We start from the raw sequence: 22,745 nt of genomic DNA, 5'->3' as shown, positions 1-22,745 counted from the left end.
CAAGTAATACCAATTTAAATAACTGGCGTAATGCACACGATAAGCAATATGCTGTTAGGAAAAAAAAATAAACTAATATTAGAAGGTCCACATTTTGCATGGTAATTTGTATCGTCAAATCGATTGGCTGTAATCCCTGCAACCTGCTATAGAGTACAATCATCCGCTCAGATTTCTTTTCTTCAACCAGCCGTGAATCAATGCCTTCAATTGCCATTAACATATAACGGCACCTGTTCAAAGCTATAACAAACTTGGAATAATTTCTTGTTATGCAACGAAACAGGGTGAAACAACAAAATTCATATGCGGACCTGAGAAAATCAGTTACCTTTCATGTAAAAAAAAATTCAAACCGGAGAGATAAATAGAATTGCCTTATCATAACATACTAGCCATATGAATGAACTAAGTTAAATAAACTTAATTAACTTGCAACATTGTACTCTACATGGCCATCTGATAAGCGAAGGACGTTAACTTTTATATCCATAAGTGCAACTATTTTGTGTGACAAGAAAAAAGTACGATACTTTAAATTCTGCTTTGATTGAATCCGAGCACAATAAGGTTAACCTAGATAAGGCTGAATTCGCTTGCTTGCCTGCTTGCGTGCTTGCTAAGTTGGCTTTCGTGCTCAGAATGTAGCTTCAAAAAAATGCACAAAAAAATTATGGTTTCGACTATTTATGAAAAATATCGTTACACGCAGTGGCAAAGTTTTGAACAAGTTATCAGCCATGTCCAAATTTGCCGAAATTCTTAGTTACGATTTTGAAACATGTTGTAATTTTTCAAACCGACGCTGAAATTATTTTTTGATGTTTCTTTGCAAAATCAGTTAACCAGAAACACTCTATAAGGTGTAAAAGATGACTAAATTTCAAACCCTTCTTATTTATTTATTAGGGGTTCAGTGTACTGCCTTTTATCAATGCAATTCTCTTCTGTTTAATGTAAGCTTACTGCCATTTTAATGGAATAAAAGAAGGTCAATTGAAAGTCCACGCGGTACATAAAAAATACTACCTAGTGACAGACTCAGTTTTTCCAACACCTCCTCCTCCCAAAACATGCAATTTTGAAATATTGGGACTAAGTCAAATGGATGCAGATCATTATTAAATTTTATTTCAATAGGAAGTAAGCTTTTGTTACTGCATGTGCTTGGGAATTATTCAGCTTACAATATTGTGTTTTTACTTTTGACCACACTTATAGCAGAAGAGGGTAGGCCTCCGGCTAAATATTCCAGCTGAAGCTTTCCCTCACAATGCTGCTGTTTGGTTTCGTTTTGGTAATTTGCCCTGGTCTATTTTTCTGCAATCGGTGTGTAACCTCAGATCAAGTTATTCACAGTAAGTATTTATTTTAACGTAATATAATATCCGAGGAAGTTTAGCTCAGGTTGGGTATTTGTTTGCGGGTACCCGAATTTCCTCATCGAAACAGTCTTTGTCTTCCATAACATATCCCCTGTCCATTTGGTGAATGCTCCTGGAATGTGAAATTATACGAATTTTCGAATTTCTTTTAGGAAAAATTAAAAAACTATTGAATTATGTCAAAAAGACAATGTTTGACTAAACCTACATGTAATTATTAGGTTGCAATGGCGATGTCCAAACTCATGGACAATCACACAGTTGACGTACGGGAAAGGCCAGAAAAGTGACAAAAGTCGCATTCACTTTTTCGCTAGATTGTTCATTTAACTTTTAAAAAACAGACTTAAAATCTTTTTAAACTGAGTAAAACGATCGCGAGTTCCCAACTATCTCGAAACTCGATTCATAATTCTACAAACGAAACCATGTTCAAACTAGTGACAGTCTGGTTTCTCCCATTTTCCTCTTCATAATATCAGTTCCTTTACCATGTGGTTGATTATTCCCACTTTAACCCTATTCAGACCGGGCTTTTTTTGGTCTTTTCAGACCGGGGGGGGCGGATTCCGCCCCCCCCTCCGTAACTTCCAGAATATTTAAGCAATCACAATGAAACTTACAGGATATATAGTATGTCCCAAAATCTATCTTTTGCTATATGTCACGTGGTATGATGACGTCACATCACGTGACAATGACATCATAATGTCAAAACAGCCGCCATCTTGGATCCGCCATCTTGGATTTCGAATTTTTTCAAAACGTCAGAAAACCGCCCAAAATTACTGGAAAATACTCAAAACTAATAAAAATGTGCTTAAAACCCGTAAACAGATGAAAATAATTGCTTTAAAGTTATTTTTCATTAATAGAAACAGGAAAATTACAAATTTGGGAAAACATGCCTGTCAAAATGCCGTTGCCATGGTGACGTCAAGTTCCTGACACAACAACCTACCCTACCAAATTATTCCCAGATAAATTTTAGATAAAGTCTCAAAGTTTGGCAGCGTTTGGTTGAATATTAAAAAAGTTATAAGCGTTCAAAGTCGGCGCGGGCACTTTCCGCCCCCCCCCCCCGGTCTGGATAGGGTTAAGACAATAAGCGATATCAGAGTTCTGATAAGACATGCGCGCGTCGGGATAAATTTAAATAGAGGATATTACACGGCGGTGAGAATATATAAATTTTATGTTCGAGTGGCAGAAACAATATTGTTTATGAGATCTTAGATATCTTTTATGCCACTGACTTTGACTTGAATCCGATGCGGCAATGTCTTGAAGGCTGATAGTTTTCAAATGCTTTTTTCTTCTTTTTTTACAGCACCTTGCACTTTGTGAAATCCCCTGCGGATAATTCACTCCAAAAACCATAATATCGACAAGGTTTCCATTATCGTGTTCTCGTTCTTACGTTTTTCGAAAAACTCATTATTTTTTGTCGCTCAGTTTAACAAATTAAACCTGCTTGTCGATGCTTACTTACAACAAACGACACAAGAAACCAAGTTCATTCAACAAAGTAAAAAGGTCAGAAAAGGCGCGAATCGTGACGTCAATGAGCGATATGCCACTCGGACGTGTGACACATGGAAAATACGCCACTCTGGTCCCGGATCGGTAGTGGCGTATGGAATCTACGAGTGGTTTAGTCCCCAGTACGACACTCTCCACCATAAAATATAATCCACTATTCATGGCGTGGACAAAAGCAAGGCAAAATAGCGGAATAATTATTCATTATCTTTCCTTTGTCAGGAGCCCATCAACTTTGTTTAGTTTCATGAATATTCGTTTTTATCCCGACGCACGCATGTGTTTTCGGAACTTCCATATTCCTTATACTAATAACAGGTCATTTAATTTACTTTTTAGTTCCCAAAGCGCCCCCAGTTGCCATCCACATAGCGGAATTCCCGGATGATGATGTCATACCTGTTGGCTACAACCTCACAATTGCTTGTACTGGGAATAGTTCAAGGGAAGGTGACTCACAGCAATTCTCTGAACAGCCGTTTCAGATACATTTGTTTTTTAGACGTCGACAGGTTAAAACATGCGGGGGTAGCTATTCTGACAGGGAGGATACCAAAACATGCAAACTTCACATCAAGGAAGCCTCAAGAAACGATTCTGGCGAGTATGGTTGTATGGTCTCAAATTTTATGAAATGTAGCATAGCGGTACTGACTTTAAATTTAGAAGGTGAGCATCTTTATTTATGAATGACAGCTATTTAAAACTTAAAACATCGGTTAAAAAAGCGCCTTATAGAATTGTTATTATAATTGAGCGTTTTTTTAACACTCCGTTTTGGGGTAGAAAAGAACCGTTTTTGGTAAGAAAGCGTGACATCTGCCATCTTGAATCCGCCGTCTTAGATTTCACTATTACCTTAGAGAGTCAGAAAATAACGGAAATTGATACAAAATTACCCCAGAATGCCAAAAGCATGTAAAATTAAGCAAATCGTACATAGTTAACAAAAAATGCAAAAATAAAAAAGAATCATGTCAAAATGACAATTTTTGGCCAAACATGCCTGTCGTTATGAAGTTGCCATGGCAACGTCAAAAATCTTTAATGCATTATTGACATTACAAAATTTATGCGAGGAATAAATGAGCGGATTTTATAATTTTCAGCATCATAGAGTGATTCCCCTTTTCAAAATTACGAAAAAACCTTTATCACTAATTGCTGGCATATCTTCTTGTAGAACCTTCGAAACCAAGATTTGTAATCCATCCAATCGCTCAAGACAATTTTTTAACAGGAAAGAAAGCGAATTTCAGCTGCGAAGCATTAGGAATTCCCAGACCAGTTATAACTTGGTTTAAAGACGGTCGAAGGATACCTAAAGACAGAATCAAAGTCGAGAACAAGACATTTTCACTGTTGACAATTGAGTCTGTCGAACTGAAAGATCAGGGAGAGTATTGGTGCGAGGCTAACAGTGATGAAGGATGGAATCGATCAGCTGTGGCCAACTTAACAGGTGAACAATGTATGGTTAATTTTTAGTTAAAAAGCCCTTTTACATGTACGTATTATTCGAGATTTCTGTTCTATCCGAACCATTTTAATAGCTTATAAAGCCACCAATTTTTTTTTCTCCTTAAAGGCTGGCTCTCATATGATCGCCCCCGATCGTCTCTGTCTCCTCTGTCGCTTCAAAAAGTTTGCTTGCTCCAATCGCCTCAGACTTTGCAAACGACAGAAGCGACAGAGACGATCGGGGCTATCATATGAGAACCAGCCGTAAAGCAATAAGGCATATGTACACTGTCCCAACATCAATCGAGCGTGGCGACTTGCACATTTATCCATAATTCTAAACGAACGAATAACCTAAAAACGCTTATAGACATGCACATAAAAGTTTTAAAAACTATAAAATTAATTTAGCATACGCAATGTTGTTAGTACAGGGGCAAATTTCGAGGTGGGGGGATGCGTGTGGAAAGAGATTTTCATGTGCCAGTTGTTTCGTGCCCCGCCAATGCTAAAGATATCATTCAAATGTGTGTATTTTAAGATACGGGTATTTGAAAGGAGTAAACGTCACGCTAACAATTCAGCGCGGCGAGAGGAGTTCCCTGTCAGTCGTAATGTATAATAAATTAAACTGTCAGTCGTAGTATCAAGAATTCAACTATTATTATTCTTGACAACTGTTATCTGGAAACCGGTATTTTCAATTTATCCTGTGGACGTCGTCGTGGAAGAAGGGAGTGATGCCATTTTTGTGTGGACTTTAAAGTCTACACATTGTTGTCATGCAGTTTTTTCCGATTGGGGGGTCACTTTCCGTGATAACTCGGGTTAGTGCTTTCGGAAGTTTTCGACAGTGATCGGAGAATCCGAAGTTTCGGTGAGATGGGCAGCCAAGGCAGTAAACCCAGAAATTCGATCAGTATCGAGTAAGTCGCACTTTATTCTTGAATCTAGAAGCCTTTTTTGACACAGCTTTCGAAGAACGTGTGGTGGCTGGAAAATATACATCAAGGAACAACTTCAAAGGCAGCGGTGGCGTAGATGAAAAGTGAAATAACAATCACGACGGCTGAAATCTTCATATCTAATGAGCTGAACAACTGCGGTCGTAGGTCACGTTTCTTGTTTTTCACACTTTTGACTCACTTTCCACAGTTTTTGTTTCTCTGTGCGGCTTGAGCATTTTTGATTCGCATATAAAAACGAATCAAATGTCTGGTTATTTATTTATTTCAGCTTTGCCAAACACAATGAATGCACAACGAGTTGTATCAAAACAAGTTCGCTGATCATGTTGTTTTACTTGTCTTGGACTCCGGGATATAATTCACCAGCTCCATTTCTCTCAAGTAGTATATTTAGCAAAAGTACCGATGTCGAATTTAGAACTGAACTAAAACATTGTCATGAAAAGAATAAAAATAACATCAAACCGTAGAATATGCATATATCCAAACCGTGCGACAAAATAATTTAATTGTCGGTTCAAATAACGTCCTTCGCCGCCTCTCAAAACACCGACTTCAAGTGAATATTTCGTAAACAGAAAAATATATTTCTCCGCCTTTCTACGCAAGCTACTAAGAAATTATTTGTGAAAGCTTATAAAAAAGTTCTTATTCCAAAAAGGTTAAAAAAGAACTCATTGAAAGAAAATAAGTTTTTCGATGAGTTGTTTACACAAGCTTTACACAAAAAGTAAGGGTTGTGTAAACAAGGGATGCGAGACAGTTCACGTGCTCCACGCAACATTTCTTTTTTTAATGAAAATAGTATCCTATCTTGCTAGCGGTAAGGAAAGGCTTTTGGTCTAATAACTGCTGTTCTTGTAGGATTCTAGGTTTTTATTTGCATGAAAAAAGGCATTTGTCGTGAACGACGTGACAAAGGGTCACACCACGCTCCTTCACATTGCGTGACATCCCAAGCGGCAATGGTAACGTTTGTTTCTTGAAGCGTAGTACATAAGACAAGTAATAGTACACTTTGTTCTTCCAACAGTCTTGTAAATAATAAATTGATTGACAAGTTCTTTGTTTTTTTGCCTTGTATCTCGAATTATTCGATTCGAAACTTGAAGTTGTTGACTGCTACAGTAACTCATTGATTAATTCATAATGTCAACTTTTATTCAAATGAAAGTCCACACATGTTCGCATAGCGGACTCACTTTTACTGTTATTAAATGTGCAGCAACTGGTTTTCCACGCCCTAAGATTTCTTGGTTAAAGAATAACTCACTTCTCCCAAGTCCCACCCTGATTCAGAACGGAAGTTCCTCATATTTGGTTGTCCATTCGGTTACAAAAGGACAAAACTATGGGATGTACAAGTGCGTTGCAATAAATCTAGCAGGAAGGTCATCGTCAAGGGCAGGAAGGCTGACAGTTAGGTCAAACGCAGTAGAAAAACCTACCGTAGACACGCCCCAAAATGGTGGTAAGAATTGTTTTAGATACCGCATTTTTTTTGCAACAGAATAATTTATAGGGAAACACCTTAGCGTCCAGTCTAAATATAGTAGTATCCCCCTTGCCATTTCATTTCTGTATCAAGTGAGCGTATGACTGTAACATTGTTATTTGTTTCTGCAGTTGTAATTCACTGTATTAATTTACCTACTAGAAGATGGTTTTCCATGTTCTATAAGAAAATAATGCACGCTTGAGGTCTAGAAAAGCTTCTAGTGGAAGCTTTTCTAGCATTCAGCTGCTTTTCTAGACCTCAAAAGTGCATTATTTTCTTATAGGACATAGGAAAACCATCTTCTAGTGGGTTAAGAATACTGCATTAAAAAGAGCACAGAACTTACAAGACTTCCGGCCGCTTATGTCATTTACAAACGCACGCAACATCGGTAAAGTGAAAGTTTAGTTTATTCTTTTCTTTGGCAGCTTCTTTATAAATAAACCGAGATACCATTTCATTAATATTTCCTATTTATAGTCCTTTCTCCGACTCACAGAGCCGCATTCAAGTCATGTTGGTTAAGCCTACTTCAATTTCATTCAAATGAAAAGTTTTGATGCGTTCGTTTCACAGCAAGTTTTTCAAATTCGCCTCTAATTTCAATTTAAAAAGAACAAGTGGAGTACAGTGTTCTGTCTTTAGATTGTGGCTAAAAAAAGATTTCTTACCTCAAAGCGTTTCTAGAGTCCGGCTTGTTTTGCTAAATAATATCCAATCAATTTCGGGCAGTTCACAGCAAAATAGTGGCGTACACAACTCCAAAGAAAAACAACAAATTTCAACGATTCTTTCTTCATCTGTCGCTTCCTTTGGCACTGCCTTACTTCCATTTAAGCAAGTGAAACGTTTCTGATAAAAACTTTCTGCTTTAAAGCATCATTTAAACAATCAAACAAGAGAATAGAGGCGAAGTTGTTCAGCGAAATTCGACAAACAATTCGCACATCCGAGTTTAGCTTCTATAGTTTTTAGCTATGTTCTATAAAAAATAATGCCCGCTAGAATTCCATCGCGCGTATACAGCGGCTATATTCTAAACAGTAATAATGTCCTTTTCCTTTTTTATTTGTTTCCCGAGGTTTTTTTCGTATGTATAATTTCTCTAAGGAGAAGCATTATATTGTTTTTAATTTCTTAGTAACCGACAACAGAAAAGGTTCATCTCGCTCTCCGACAATCGTTTGGGCCTCGGTGGGTTCAGTGGTCTTTGCTATCATACTGGCGGCACTTGTATATATGCTGCGGAGGTTCTGGTGTAGGAAAAATATTAACAAGCCTGATGCTAAGGTAAGCCAAGTAGTCTGCAAGTCTTAACACTCGGACGTACAAGGAATCTCTGCTTGAGAGATTTTGCTTTGCCTTAAAAGAACGAAAACCTTAATTAGGGTGCCACCAGTCCCCCTCCAACCTACCTGTACCACGGTGGGGATTATAAATTTGTCTGTTCGTTCGAAGGTTAAATTCAATGGTATGTTCAGGTTCTTCTAAATGATTATTTTCCTTAATATGTGCAATAGCATAGTACGGCCTGAACTTTGCTTTTTTGCTGGGTAGTGAAGATTACTAATAGAGACAGCTATAGAGTTGGTGATAATCTAACACTCTTACGGCTTTGCCATTTATTTTCTTATCATTAACATTAAGTCAGAACTGAATTATGTATAGAAAAGCTTCAGTTGCCAGAAACGTTATGCTGGGGAATTAGCCACAAAAATGGAACATGGAGGACTTGACTTAGTCTCACTGGTGGATTAAGGGAGAAAGAGGCTTGATTTTATACACGGCATTGTCACTCAGTAACATGCAAAATGCTTCACATGCAACTAGATTTAATAGAACACGGAAGAAAACTATACGTGTCACGTGTCAAAGGAAAAATAAAGCAAGTTTGAAATTCATATAAGGCTAGCTTTTGAGAAGTTTTGGTGCACAGTTAAACAAAGTATTTACATATATTCGCTGAAATTATTTCACAGATAGCTGAGGGCCAAGATGATTTTCTGCTGCTGGAGATAACGCGGGATACATTAGCCGACCTTAGAGACGACCACACTGGTTTAGGATTTCAAGAAGCTGACCAATCTACCAGAGATGAAAACGAAGTTACTGACGATGAAACGTATTTGAGAGAACTGGGAATTGACAGGGACTGGCAAATTCCTCGAGAAAAACTGGAGATAACAGGAGAGAAACTTGGTAGAGGAGAGTTTGCCATGGTAAACAAGGGTTTCTATATGAGACGAGACGGCAGAAAATTACCAGTTGCTGTCAAAACCCTGAAAGGTTTGTGTGCCAGGAATTTATGCTGAGCGTGTCATTAAAATGTAAAATAGGAGGTCTGCACCGGGCCAAAGTGTCCCGTTCTCCTATAGCATATCTGTAGCACAGGGGACCCAAACGCTGTCTTAGTTATTCATAATCTAAAAATAAAAATGTTCTTATTTACCTGCGTTCCTGTGTCTTTTTTCACCGGTTTGTATCCGGACAAAGTGTCCCAGCTTGATGAAGCTTTCCAACCATACATATACTTTGCTACTTGGTTGTTTGAGTTAAATTTTGAAATAAATGACTATTCAAAGTGGCTATGAGCCACTAAACTCGGAAAATTTATTATGAAACAAGAATCGAAAACAACAAACTGACAAATAGAGATTTGCTAAAACAAATGATGTTTAACTTTCCACAATTCAGTTCACTTCACTTAGTTTCGTTGTCATCTAGCTGCTCATCGAGAGCAGGCCGAAAGGGCAAGTGATAGAGTTCCCATCGGTTGCAAATTTTTTTCTTTCTTTTTATTTTTCCTTTTTGTTTTTTGAAGGTTAGGCAAAATAATGATATCATTAGAAAAAAATAAGTTTTGGTCTATTTCAAGAAAACTGACATTAATACAATATTTCGGCTGGTAGTTAAGCATGCATGTACTGTATTTATACGGCTATTAGCCGAAACCATAGACTTTTAGTTTTTGGAACCAGTTATACTGACAAAAAATAAATCCAAATCACTCAGCTATAAGCCAAGACCCAATTTTTCCTTCAAGCTATAAAACAGTCCACGTGCAGCGAATCAACATATCATTAAATCATAACTATGTAATTGAAAAACAACAAATCACTGACAAAGAATGAATTTATTAATAGAACCGTACACAAGCGTGACAAAACATTCACCTGAGTTCAGAATCCCATCTCAAACAATCACACATTTTTCTGAAGAATTAAGCAGTTATCGATCATCATGCCAACGAAACCTTCAAGTTGAAAGTTGTTGCCGATGTAGAGACAGTTCAGAACAACTGCAAAATCACCAGAGAATACGGGATGATTCCTGATGATTCAGCGAATCTTCAGTTCGTCGCAATTCGCCAGCGAAAAGATCAAGCAGATCAAGCGGGTGAACTTTAAATGTCACCAAAACTAAACATGTGCTGTTACCAGTATTTGTCGAGTATCCTCAATCCAATCAAACTCTTCTGAAGTGGTTTCTTTTAGCGGAGAAGTCGTGGCATTTTAAGTTTTCGCTTTTGAACAAAAGTATTACACGCAGCCGATTTCTGTCAGATCGTGTTACAATGTTTACCAAGTGCGTGTGAACGACCGCTTCTGATTGGCCAGTTTCTGGTGTCCCGACAACAAGTCAAATAGATCGATTCCTTCTTGACCCTATTTGTCTTGAAAAGTCACGTTAGCAGTGATTCTGCAAATTAACTAAACTCAGTAAAGAAAGGAACAGATGGAAAGAAACAGAAACAGTCTCAGGCAGAAATAATTATTGTAGAAGAGATTGCGAGGAAATTGTTTACAGGATTTCGAATGCCCTCGTCAGTTCAAAAGACGATCACATACGCCGACAAAACAATGGAGGACGAGTTCCAGCCTAAATAGCGAAGAAAAGACGAATAAAAACTTCATTCCTAACGTTGCTTCATTAAACCAAATGGATTTTAAAATAAAAGGTAATGACCAAGAATAAATACAAACGCTTGCAATTGTTAATTTTCGTTATTAAATCGAACCCTAATTTTGTTGAGTTTTAACCAGTTCTCAGTAAGATTTGGTGAAAATATATCGTCTTTGTGTACTTCATATATGCGCATGCGTTCAGCACAAAATTCCGTGTGCTTGGGTCTACGCCTGGAAGAATGCATACCACAAGGAGAACATTTGGTTTTCAGAAACAAATATATAACCTTTGTGTACTTCATATAAAGTAACACAGATAAAGGTCGCGTTTTAGCCAACCCCTACCCGCTTCACAAGATTAATTGATTAATTCGATTTGATATTAATTAATTAATTCAATTAAAATGTTTACAGGAATCGATGGCAGGAGGGAAGGAGTGAAATCGGCCCGCTCACCAAAACTCGGAATTTTCCGAGTTAAAAAGGGGGAAAACCGTATTCGTATAGGAGCAGGAAGACCTTGTATTTACCATATAATTACTTATATTTCCTTTGCGAGTACTGGCAAAGTACACGTTTTCAGTGTTAATGTATTATTCTGCCATAGAAATTGAACTCTATTCATTTTATAGAAAGAATTTGATCGCTACTTTGGAATAAGAGAAAAAAATGATAGGTCACCGAACTTGTTTACGAGAAAACAATGATTTCTAGTTCTCGCGAGCCAAGCAACATGGAAAAAAGCCGCCATTTTGTTTACGTGCGCGCGTTAATTACGCGTAAAATTTGCATTCTATTTTTAGACCTTGCGTGCTTCGCTACTAATTTTTATGTTATCTCTGTCACTAAGTTTTAAACAATGTCAATTCAGATGTTGAACGAAAGTACAGTATGAAAGGCCTTCTTCCTTCTTCCCCGCCCCTATGTGGATGTCACCGACCTTTCAGCTTTTTGCTTTTGGTACTTTTCGTGATGTTTTCGTTCTTTTATAGTTATTGAATGTTCTATTTTTTGTTTCAAAATTTGCAATGTTAAATCGCAAAACGAGCGACAGCTTGCAAAACAAAGCAAATTCGCGACCATGGCCAGTCAAGCTTAGTAAAAGAATGTGACAGTTGCCTGCAAAACAAAACCACTTCAGCCAGTGAAGCTTGACTTTTCGTTGTTTTTGATGACTCAGTTTGTAGCTTGCCATACTGCGTGGCGGCGTTTGTACATATGGCCGCGATTCTAACTATATTATAGTATATAGTTTTATAGGTAAGCTTTTACTAATTTGTTGCAGATAACAATAACCAGACGGATCGACTGGCGCTGATCAGTGAAATAGAGACCCTTGCCAAGGTTGGTCGCCATCCCAATATCGTGAGTTTGGTTGGAGCGTGCACGTTTGAAGGTATTACAAAGAATATATTTCGGGTTATATATTCCAGAAAGGGACAATAAAAGTAGTCCTCTTGGACACATGAATAATTTATAATTTGTAGTTCTGACCAGCTAGTATAATAAAAACAAAAACAAAGCTAGCTAAATGTTATGTCTGGTTGAGTGATTTTGTTTTCGTGTTGTTGTTGTTGATTTTTTCAAAGTATTTTTTCTGTTTTAGTATTATTTTTTGTTGAGTATTTACAATCAGTTTTAGCGATTTTTGGGCATTTTTAATTGAAATTCAACTGCAAGATTTTGGAAGTCAAAATTAATGCAGCGGTATGACGTCGCATTTGACGACCACCTGCATGTGTACATCAAATCACATATCATAAAGGTCTCATTACCAAAGAGTAAATATTAATGGGATTGCATGGGGCAGAGAGGAGACACCTCTACAGACACCTCTAAGAGAAACTAGGGTCTATAAACAGTCAATTACCTTAATACAGGAGGGAGGTGGTGGATAAGAATTGCGATTGAGTGCCCTTGGAAATCTACGTATTATAGAGGTTAGAGATTACACGAGTTCTGTAAATGTTTCCAAAAGACCTAATTAATTTCGCTGTAATATAGAGGTGTCGATATCAAGAGGTTCGAGTTAGTCTCCACCTCTATAATACGGACACCTCCCCAATTAGGCACTCAGCGATTACCCCAAAGTGTCCCTAAGCTTGTTAAAGAGGTTTGATTATATCTCGTTTTGGATTTGAGTTACACAGTTGTCTAGAGGAGGTGTAAGTCGGCGATACCAAAAATCATTTCTTGTAATGTCTTGATGAATCTTTCACATCCCTCCTTATTTTTCCAAAACCTACGCTTATACCATTAGAGCCTCTGTGCGTTGTTGTTGAGTTTATACCTGGTGGAAGTCTCGATAAGTTACTGCGCAAGAGCCAGGTCCATAGATGCATGGGAGAAGAGCATCCACCATATGCTAACATATGGTCCAGACTGACGGAAAGGGAACTGTTACAAATTGCCTCAGATATCGCCAATGGAATGAAACACTTGGAAAGCAAACTGGCAAGTGATACTCAAATTTACTGATTTAGAGGTTCTTCTCTAGATTTCAAGGCCGTGTACCGTGTACTAACCTTTAATAATTATGTTAAAATAATTCCAAAAACGCGGGTTTTTTAAGCGTTAGTCGATTTTCTTGGCTCTACGGTCCTAAACTTCTCTAAACTTTGCTAGAATGCACTTTCTGACACTGCATTAAGCTTTTGATGACATTTCCATGTAAAAATGTACAACGTTTTACTTTGGCGCATGCGCATAAGCCAAAATTTGGACTTTTTTTTGTTTTGTTCAGTGTTTGCTGAACCGTTCCGATTTTTTTCCTTGCTCCTTTCCTTTTCGTTTTTCTCTGCTTTCAGTTCTTCTCTCTATATTTTACTCTGTGCACGCCTTCTACTGGCCTAAAAAGTTTTGATCTTAATCAATGGAAAACTGTTACGAGAGAATTTCCGTATTCCAGTAATTTCTGTGTTTATCCTTATTTTACTTTAAAAAAAAAAAAAAACACATAAAAGCCAACAGCATCTAATTAGCCAAAAATAACCTGTTGATCTATTATTTTGGTCGTTTAATATAAAAAGGCGAAAAGTTTCAAATAATAGATTGTTCTTTTTACTTCCGACGCTTTTGTGTTATAAAGTTTTAGTAATAACTGTTGTTTTGGTTTATTACCGTAGCTAGTTACTTAAGAGTACCGCGCTTGTCGCATTTCTTAAAAGTGTTACATTTTCTTAGTATTTAATTTAGTTTTCTGATTACTTTACTAAATGAATCTCGTGCCGATCTCGCCTTTGCTATTCACTTGAATAGGAGTAATTAACAACCTGTTGGTCGCTGACTCATCTTGTTTTAACTGTGAATACATTTGCTGACACATCTAGTTTCTTTAATTAATGTTTGGTTACTTAATTTACCAGAGGTGCGAGCGGTCGGCAAGAAACCGCTCGTTAACACTTCTTAGCTATTCACTAGTTTTAATTTCGTTCGGTAGTTTTAATTTAGTGTTATTTTAGTTATAACTTTTACCGCCAAGCAACGAACACTTTTGACAATAAACTCGGAAAGTTAAGTTAGAATTTTTATTAGGTTGCGCTATCCTGAAAGGACTTTATATTCTGTTGTAATTACTTTTCACATCTTGCTGTTAGCGCACTTATTATACTCTGTTGACAATAGACGCTTGTACAAATCGTATATAAACAACCGAACTTGTTATGCTTTTTCGATTACGTTTCGCTTATGAATAAACTGCTGTTGGAACCAAGCTGAGTTGTTGCTGTTGCTGTCCGTTCAGCTCGTGGTTAGATCCCGGTACCCAAGAGTGTAACGGCTCTTCCTTGCAAAGCGAGTGCCCCATTTGAGTCTAATCTTCCCCACAATCATCGTCGCAGTTGTCTCATTATCTCAAGTTCAGAGTTCGCCCGTTTCCCCGTACGCACAAAAGGAAAACCTACGGTTACAGTAGTGTGAGAAGAGATTGGTAGCCCGACTGGACATTTCACCAGCGAAAAAGCAGCACAAGACAGAGACCATGATCAAGTACGGGTATATTGGCCTGTTTTAGAACCAATTTTACACCAAAAACCGATCACGTTTTTTTCGATTAGCTCTGTCGGAATGTAGTCAATGTTCAAGATGGACACTCCCGTGGAAAGATCTGTTGTAAACAGTTTCATATAATTTATGTAAATTTATTAATGTAGTCAAATTAGGCGATCACGTGGTTTATATATTGCACCATCTTGTAATATCGATTCGACAACGAATAAACATGTCTTGTTGTGTTCACTAAATGGCGCCCAACGTGGGGCAACTTTTCAATTGCAATGCCTCCAAAAAAGACTAAATCGAAGAAAACACCCGACAAACCAAGTACATCGAGTATGCAAGCGACTACATCGAATTTGGAACGACTGCGAGTTATCCGTGAAGGACACCGACGACAAGTATCGAAACTGGATGAAGAATTAATCAAAATATTGCAAGGCGAAGACAAGGATTACGAACGGCTCAGTGTTATGAGACAACTCTTGGATGGAAAACAAGAGTCGCTAATCGAAATGGACCAAGAAATATTATCTGTATGCGAGGTTACAACGATTGATAAAGAAATCGAAGAGTCAGAAGAAATTACTGCCTCAATTATTCGTCTGAAGTGCAAAATCGAGAATGCGAGCAAGGTAAACATGCCAAGTCAGCAACACGTGGGATCACCTCAAACGACTGCACAGCCAGTGAATCAAAATGCAGTCCGTACGAGATTACCGAAGTTGTATCTTCCGAAGTTTAAAGGAGATGTAACCAAGTGGAATACCTTCTGGGATTCGTTTCAATCGGCGGTACATCGTAACGAGGGGATTTCCAACATCGACAAGTTCAACTACCTCAATTCTGTCCTTGAAGGGGCCGCCGCTCGAGCTATCCAGGGTCTTACCTTAACCGAAGCAAACTACGACGCAGCAATCAAATTATTACAAGAACGTTTCGGTCGTCCCCAACAAATTATCAGCGCACATATGGATCAGCTTCTCAAGGTTTCGCCGTGTTTTAATGATCGCCCAGCCAGCCTTCGATACGTCTACGATCAAATTTGTGTTCATTCCCGCGGTTTGGCGTCTCTCGGCGTAACTTCGGATCAATACGGAAGCCTCTTAATTCCTGTCATTATGTCTAAGTTGCCACCTGAGATCCGATTGCAGATAGCCAGGAACTCTAAGGATTCTGTGTGGAAAATTGAGGAGTTGCTAAACGTGATAAAGGTTGAAGTCGAAGCGCGGGAAGCAAGCGAGATGACCATGGCGAAAACAAGCGAAGGCGGGAAATCTCAATCGCCCGGCCGTGATTCAAAATTTCGAAATCAAACACCAACTGCGAATTCACTCGTCTCTCAGCAAGGTGGGAGCTTCAAAATCAAATGTGCCTATTGTCGAAACGAGCATTATTCTGCATCATGCGTCGTGGTACGAGATAAAGCTGAACGAAGAAGTATTTTGGAACGAGATAAACGATGCTTCAATTGTTTGCGTTTTGATCACGAAACGAAGGAGTGCACGAATCCAAAAAAATGTCGACACTGCCAACAGCGGCATCATCAGTCGATTTGTTCCATGCTTGACCAAGGAAAACCGAAAGAAGTTTCAGCCGAAGAAATGGAGACAACGACAACAGTGAGCAACAAGGCAAAGGGAACTGTGCTCTTGCAAACAGCGAAAGCCGTGGCTGTCAACGATGGCAATTCTAAAACCGCATGTGTCAGAATTCTTCTGGATACCGGAAGTCAACGCACCTACATCACAAACCGATTGAAATCAAGGCTTAATCTGTCCCCTGTGAAGTCAGAAACATTGCATCTTAACACCTTTGGAGACGAAAGATACACAAAGCAACAATGTGATGTCGTCAACTTGCGGTTACAAGGATCTCAAGGAGAAATCGAAATATCTGCGCTGTGTTTCCCAAAGATTTGCTCGGCGGTGTCAGCTAAAGTTAACATTGACAATCACACACATCTACAAGGTCTCGAGCTTGCTGACATCAGCATCGCTGAAACAGGTCAACAGGACATAGATGTGCTAATTGGATCCGATTATTACTTCGATGTTGTGTCGGGGGATGTCATTCGTGGCAGCAGTGGTCCTGTAGCAGTTAGCAGCATGTTCGGATGGGTCTTGTCTGGTCCCACAAGTGCTGAAGAATCAAGAGAGAAGTTTACAACTACAAATCTCATCATAGAGAGACCAGAATTGATGACCTTGAGCCCATGTGACATTCATAGTGAGAACGATGAGTTATGTGACGCCTTGCAGAAATTCTGGGACACTGAATCGTTAGGAGTACGAGAGGAACCACCTGTTTCACAGTCAGATGGTGAAGAGTTCCTGGAGAGCATTCATTTCGATGAGAAGGAAGGAAGATACGAAGTAGGTCTGCCATGGAAAGAAAGTCTTGTTCCTGCTTCAAACGAGTACGAATTGTGTGTTACAAGATTGAGACAGCTGCATTCACGACTGAAGAAAAACAAGGAACTGTTAAAAGATTATGACAATGTGATCAAGGATCAAATCAATTCAGGGATTATCGAAGCCGTACCAGAACATGACGACGACCAAGCTCCAATGCATTTCTTACCTCATCATGGCGTGATTCGGTCAGACCGGGAAACTACGAAATTGAGAGTTGTATTTGATGGTTCAGCCAAGTCCGACAAGTCAACTGCCTCCATTAACGAGTGTTTAGAGAAAGGACCAAACTTGGTGCCACACCTATTTGATATTGTGGTTAAGTTTCGAGGTTATCCATTTGCTGTAGTAGCTGACATCGAAAAGGCCTTCCATCAGATTCAGATCAACCTAGAAGACAGAAGAATGCTGAGGTTTCTATGGTTCGATGATATCGAGAAAGATTGTCCGCAAATCAAGCAATTCCAGTTTCGAAGGCTTGTGTTTGGCTTAACTCCAAGTCCAGCTATCCTGGCAAGTACCATAAAGCACCATCTGTCTAAGTACGAAGAAAAGGAACCGGAAGTAACATCTTTGTTAAGTTCGAGCCTCTACGTTGATGATCTGGCAGGAGGAGTGTTTCGCGAAAATGAAACTGTGAACTTGTACGACAAAGCACAGGAAATCATGAAAGAAGGAGGATTCTCACTGCGCAAGTGGAATTCTAACTGTCAGTCATTCCGCGAGAAAATCAAGCAGGACGAAGAAAGAAAAGGCCAGTCAGTTATGGAAGCCCCTGCTGAAGAAAGCGAAACTGCACAAAATCTCAAGAGAGAAGAGGCAGCCAGTGCCAAAGATGTTAAACCGGAAACCGAACAATTTGTGAAGATACTCGGGATTTATTGGGATGTGATCCGAGACGAATTTCATTATGACCTCTCTGAGCTAATCGAGTATGCAGAAGCCCTTCCAGCTACCAAACGATCTGTACTGAAACTGTCAACTAAAATCTTTGATCCTATTGGACTGTTAACTCCGTTTACAATCAGCATGAAGGTCCTCTTCCAATGTCTATGTGTCGAGAAAGTCAACTGGGATGAGAGCTTGGAAGGAGAGGCTTTGGCAAAGTGGAAAACGTTCATTAATGACCTAAATGCTCTGAAGAACATCCGAGTTCCCCGATGTTATGCCAATTATTCACCGACGCAGTCAACCGTATGCTCATATCAGATCCATGGATTTTCAGATGCGTCAGAAAGAGCCTATGCAGCAGTCGTGTACCTGAGAACCGAATTCAGCAATGGTGAAACACAAGTCAACATCATGACATCCAAGACGAGAGTAGCCCCAATCAAACGTCAGTCAATTCCCAGGTTGGAACTGCTAGGCGCTTCATTGCTAGCCCAGCTAGTTCATTCAACGCAGCAAACGATACAATCCGTTCTCCCCATTGAAGGAACATTTCTATGGACTGATTCATTTACCACGCTGTGTTGGATCAAAAATGCTAAAGCCTGGAAACCTTACGTACAACACCGGGTCAGCAAAATACGAGAACTATCTAACGAAGCCAACTGGAACTTCTGTCCCGGAGAGTTGAACCCGGCTGATCTCCCATCACGAGGATGTGGAGGAGAGCAATTAGCACAAAACCAGACATGGTGGAATGGGCCCAAGTTTCTGAGGTTATCAAGAGATCATTGGCCCGAGTCACCTCAAACAAGTGCACTGTCTGAGAACAAAGACGCCCTTCAAGAAGTTGTAAAGAACCCTGTAAGTGTCACACATTCTCTGGTCACGACAGAGTCGAAAGACCATTCAGTCAATCTCAGTCAAGTTATTGACATTGAACGATACAGCAGTGTAACACGATTATTACGCGTGACAGCCTACGTATTACGGTTCATACGTAATGCTAAGAAGAGTGTATCAAACCGTGAAACTCCCAAGTCACCGGAACAGTCATCGAGAAAGGAACTTAATGCTCAAGAGTTAAATCAAGCTGAAATGCTGTGGATCAAGACTGTACAGACAGCCTCATTTGCCAAAGAACTCAAATTTCTGCAAAGCAAAAGAGGAACATTCCCACCTGTCTATGTCACGCAATTTAACTTGTTCCTTAACGACCAACAAATCATCAGATGTAAGGGAAGAGTAAGCAATGCACCGCTCTCTGAAGAAAGCAAGAATCCAATCTTACTTCCATCTAAGCACCCACTTACTAACCTCATCATCCAGGATGTGCATTCCAAGATTAAACACAGTGGCATCAGGGATACCTTAACCACTATTCGAGAGAGATTCTGGGTACCAAGAGGTCGAGAAGCTGTGAAGAGAATTCTACGAAAGTGTGTCACCTGTAGAAGGGTAGAAGGGGCTCCATATAGACCACCACCGACTCCAGATTTACCAATGGAACGAGTGTCTCTGGACCCGCCGTTTGCCCATACAGGATTAGACTTCATAGGACCGCTGTACATACACAATGGAAAGTCTTCAAAGGAAAAGGGCTCCGACAAAGTGTACATTTGCTTATTCACTTGTGCATCCACAAGAGCGATTCATTTGGAACTGACACCTTCTTTGAGTGTCGAATCATTTCTCTTAGCCTTTCGGAGGTTCGTAAATCGCCAGGGATTACCAGTCACCCTCCTGTCGGACAACGCCAAGACCTTCAGATCCGCATCCAAAGATATAAGGAAGATCATACAATCAGACGAGGTTATGCGATACTTAACTGACAATCGCATCACATGGAACTTTATCATTGAGCGAGCCCCTTGGTGGGGGGGTTTTTGGGAACGCATGGTTAAAGTTGTGAAGCAACCCTTGAAGAAAACAGTGGGACGCACTACATTAAACTATGATGAGTTACAAACCATTATGGTGGAGATCCAAGCAATCGTAAATGCTCGACCGTTAACGTATGTCTATGATGATGAAGAGTCCATTTCGACTCCACTCACGCCCTCTCATCTTATTACTGGCAGACGAATCACTTATGAACCCAGTAACCAGCATTTCCAAGTTGTTAGTGTTAACCAGACCTTGACAAAGCGAGCTAAACATCACCAACGACTGCTCCAGCAGTTTACCAAAAGGTGGCAACACGAGTATCTTTTGAGTCTACGAGAACGTGCTAATGAGAGATGCAAGAAACAAAACAAGGAGAGCCCAATCTCAGTAGGTGACATAGTAATCGTGAAGTCTGATCTAAAGAAAAGAACATTTTGGAAACTGGGAAAGATTCAAGAACTGCTACCAGGCAGAGATGGGCAGATTCGATCAGCCAAAGTCAAAGTTGCTGGCAAGGGAGAGCGAAAGCCACAAGTATTACGTAGAGTGATACAGGACCTAATTCCTGTTGAAGTTTCTGAGTGAACATTGAGCTTAAAACATGCAATGGAATTGTTTCATTTCAAACATTTGTTTGCGAACATTGGAGTGAAAACATGCAATGAAATTGTGTCATTTCGAACAGTGAACGAAAAAGTTGTGACATTTATCGAACTGTGGACTTTTGAGATTTAGACTGTTGAGTGAAACGTTTTATCACTAAGTCGTGATGCAACCCCGGGGAGTGTTGTAAACAGTTTCATATAATTTATGTAAATTTATTAATGTAGTCAAATTAGGCGATCACGTGGTTTATATATTGCACCATCTTGTAATATCGATTCGACAACGAATAAACATGTCTTGTTGTGTTCACTAAAAGATCTATCCAAACTCTATAAGTTGCACGTCACAAACATCTGCTGACGTTTAAATTGGTGACGTCAAAATTGGTTGAATGGCCATTCCTCCAAATCCCGAAATAATCACAATATTAATAAAGCAAAATTATAAGGGTGAGCTGGCATGCATTGCGCATTCGGGTTTGCAACCAGTGCACTTGAGAAGAGATGAGAAAGGCTGTTTTATCTACATGAAACCGTTTGCCATTTTAGATAGTTCAATTGAGCTTTTAACTTTTTTAAAAGAATGTCATTTTTTAAGTCTCGAACTGTGATGTTTTAATTGTTTTATTGGCACACAATTATCACTTATATTTTGCAGTGTGTTCATCGAGACCTGGCTGCTCGAAATATCCTTGTGGGTAAAGGGCTTATTGCAAAAGTGGCAGACTTTGGTATGGCACGAGATGTCTCAAAAGATGGCGAGTACATAAAAACCACCGAGGTACTTTAAATCCAAAAATTAAAAATACTATGGTAATGGCCGATCCTCCATTACTTTAAGGATATCCTCAAGTTTAATAAATTGTCAAGCTATAACAAGGCGCGTTAATTTGTCGGAGGGACTAAATGCGGTGCAAATGATAATAACCGAGAACTGGTCAAAATTTTTATTGTCAGTCAAGAAATAACTTGTTTCGTAACTTTTAGTCTAGATCTGCGATCTGCGATTTATACTGCTAGTAAAGAAATGGGCTGAAAATGTATTTGATAGTTACGAAATCGCCGAAAAGTTAATTCATATCTGTGATTCTAGCACCCCATCCAGACCCGATATATTCAGAGCAATGTGCGAGCCAATTGTTGCAAAAGCATTAAACTCCTAGCATTTAACTCCAGCATTTAAGTCATTGCACTCCACTTAACCTGGTAAGAAAAAAAGAAAATTGCTGACTGGCATACGTTCAAAAGAAATTTAGCCTGCGAACTGCAGACTTATACAACTGTACTTGTGGGGTTAAAACGAAGAAAAGAACTTCACCTGTGACTTTAGAGAATTGTGTACCACTCTGCGGATTTAATTTACCACTTCTTATTCCAGTTTTGATTACTGAATTCGGCTCTTGCATGATGGCAAAATGATCAAGACTGAGGCAAATAACAGAAAACTTGGCCTTGATAATTCTCGCTACCATTTTCAGCCTCGTCGAATAATTGTTATTCAGGTTTCAGCAAGTTTACACCGTGCAATAATGCATTACTTACTGTATGAATGAGTCTTATCATGAAAAATAAAAATAAAAAAAGACGTGGAGTTAATGAAAACAATTATTTTGTTAATTAGGGGAGAATTCCATGGCTCTGGATGCCAATCGAAGCTCTTCGAGGACGATTCACTACAATGTCTGACGTGTAAGTAATATTAAGATAGCGGTGATGACAGGATAACACTAAAACTATTCAAATTAAGTCTCCACATTAACACTTTTTCTCAAAATTACCCAATCGGGATCCGTGCCCCTCAGTGGAATTGGTACTTAAAACTCATTTGAAAGAAATTGTCCCAAACCAACTCAGTACAGAACCGGCGCGTTCTGCCGATTAGACGCCTGTATTTATCGGAATTCAGTTTTTCTTCTCACGATGTTCTACAAGTGGAATAGAAAAACGCACCATCTGTGTACAAATAAATGCAAAATGTAAAACATATTATTCCTGGATATCCGTGGAGTGTAGCACAAAGTTTGATTTTACAATTTCAGGTGGTCTTTTGGCGTACTTCTTTGGGAAATAGTCACCCTTGGTAAGTCCACCTTTCCTTTTTCGAAAGCAACAATGTGTTCAGGATAGTTAAAGTAGTGTACTACTACACCCATATTATCTTCTTCGCAGTTGTTAATTTGGTAGTTACGCAGCACATCT

The 22,745-nt window shown here is 39.1% G+C and overlaps 1 protein-coding gene across 2 annotated transcripts in view; it reads left to right on the top strand.

Moving 5' to 3' along the window:
- The first annotated feature begins 1,219 nt into the window (after positions 1-1,219).
- The window catches only part of LOC144633254 (fibroblast growth factor receptor 1-like), a 76,480-nt gene continuing 54,954 nt past the window's right edge, over positions 1,220-22,745 (top strand). The window contains exons 1-9 of one of the 2 annotated variants that reach the window (XM_078492094.1): positions 1,220-1,358; positions 3,267-3,596; positions 4,111-4,389; positions 7,996-8,144; positions 8,834-9,140; positions 12,045-12,155; positions 13,020-13,213; positions 21,205-21,327; positions 22,168-22,424. In XM_078492094.1, the coding sequence (XP_078348220.1) occupies positions 1,274-1,358; positions 3,267-3,596; positions 4,111-4,389; positions 7,996-8,144; positions 8,834-9,140; positions 12,045-12,155; positions 13,020-13,213; positions 21,205-21,327; positions 22,168-22,239 (1,650 nt within the window). In that variant the 5' untranslated portion in view covers positions 1,220-1,273 and the 3' untranslated portion in view covers positions 22,240-22,424. Of the gene's footprint in view, positions 1,359-3,266; positions 3,597-4,110; positions 4,390-7,995; positions 8,145-8,833; positions 9,141-12,044; positions 12,156-13,019; positions 13,214-21,204; positions 21,328-22,167; positions 22,425-22,745 lie in introns of those variants that run through there. The other variant, XM_078492090.1, reaches the window with a different exon arrangement.

The sequence above is a fragment of the Oculina patagonica genome, chromosome 12 (assembly GCF_052425735.1).
Source record: "Oculina patagonica isolate OP01 chromosome 12, crgOcupat, whole genome shotgun sequence".
Lineage (NCBI taxonomy): Eukaryota > Metazoa > Cnidaria > Anthozoa > Scleractinia > Oculinidae > Oculina > Oculina patagonica.
Note: the sequence above shows the minus strand (reverse complement) of the source record. Positions and strands in the feature narration are given on the sequence as shown.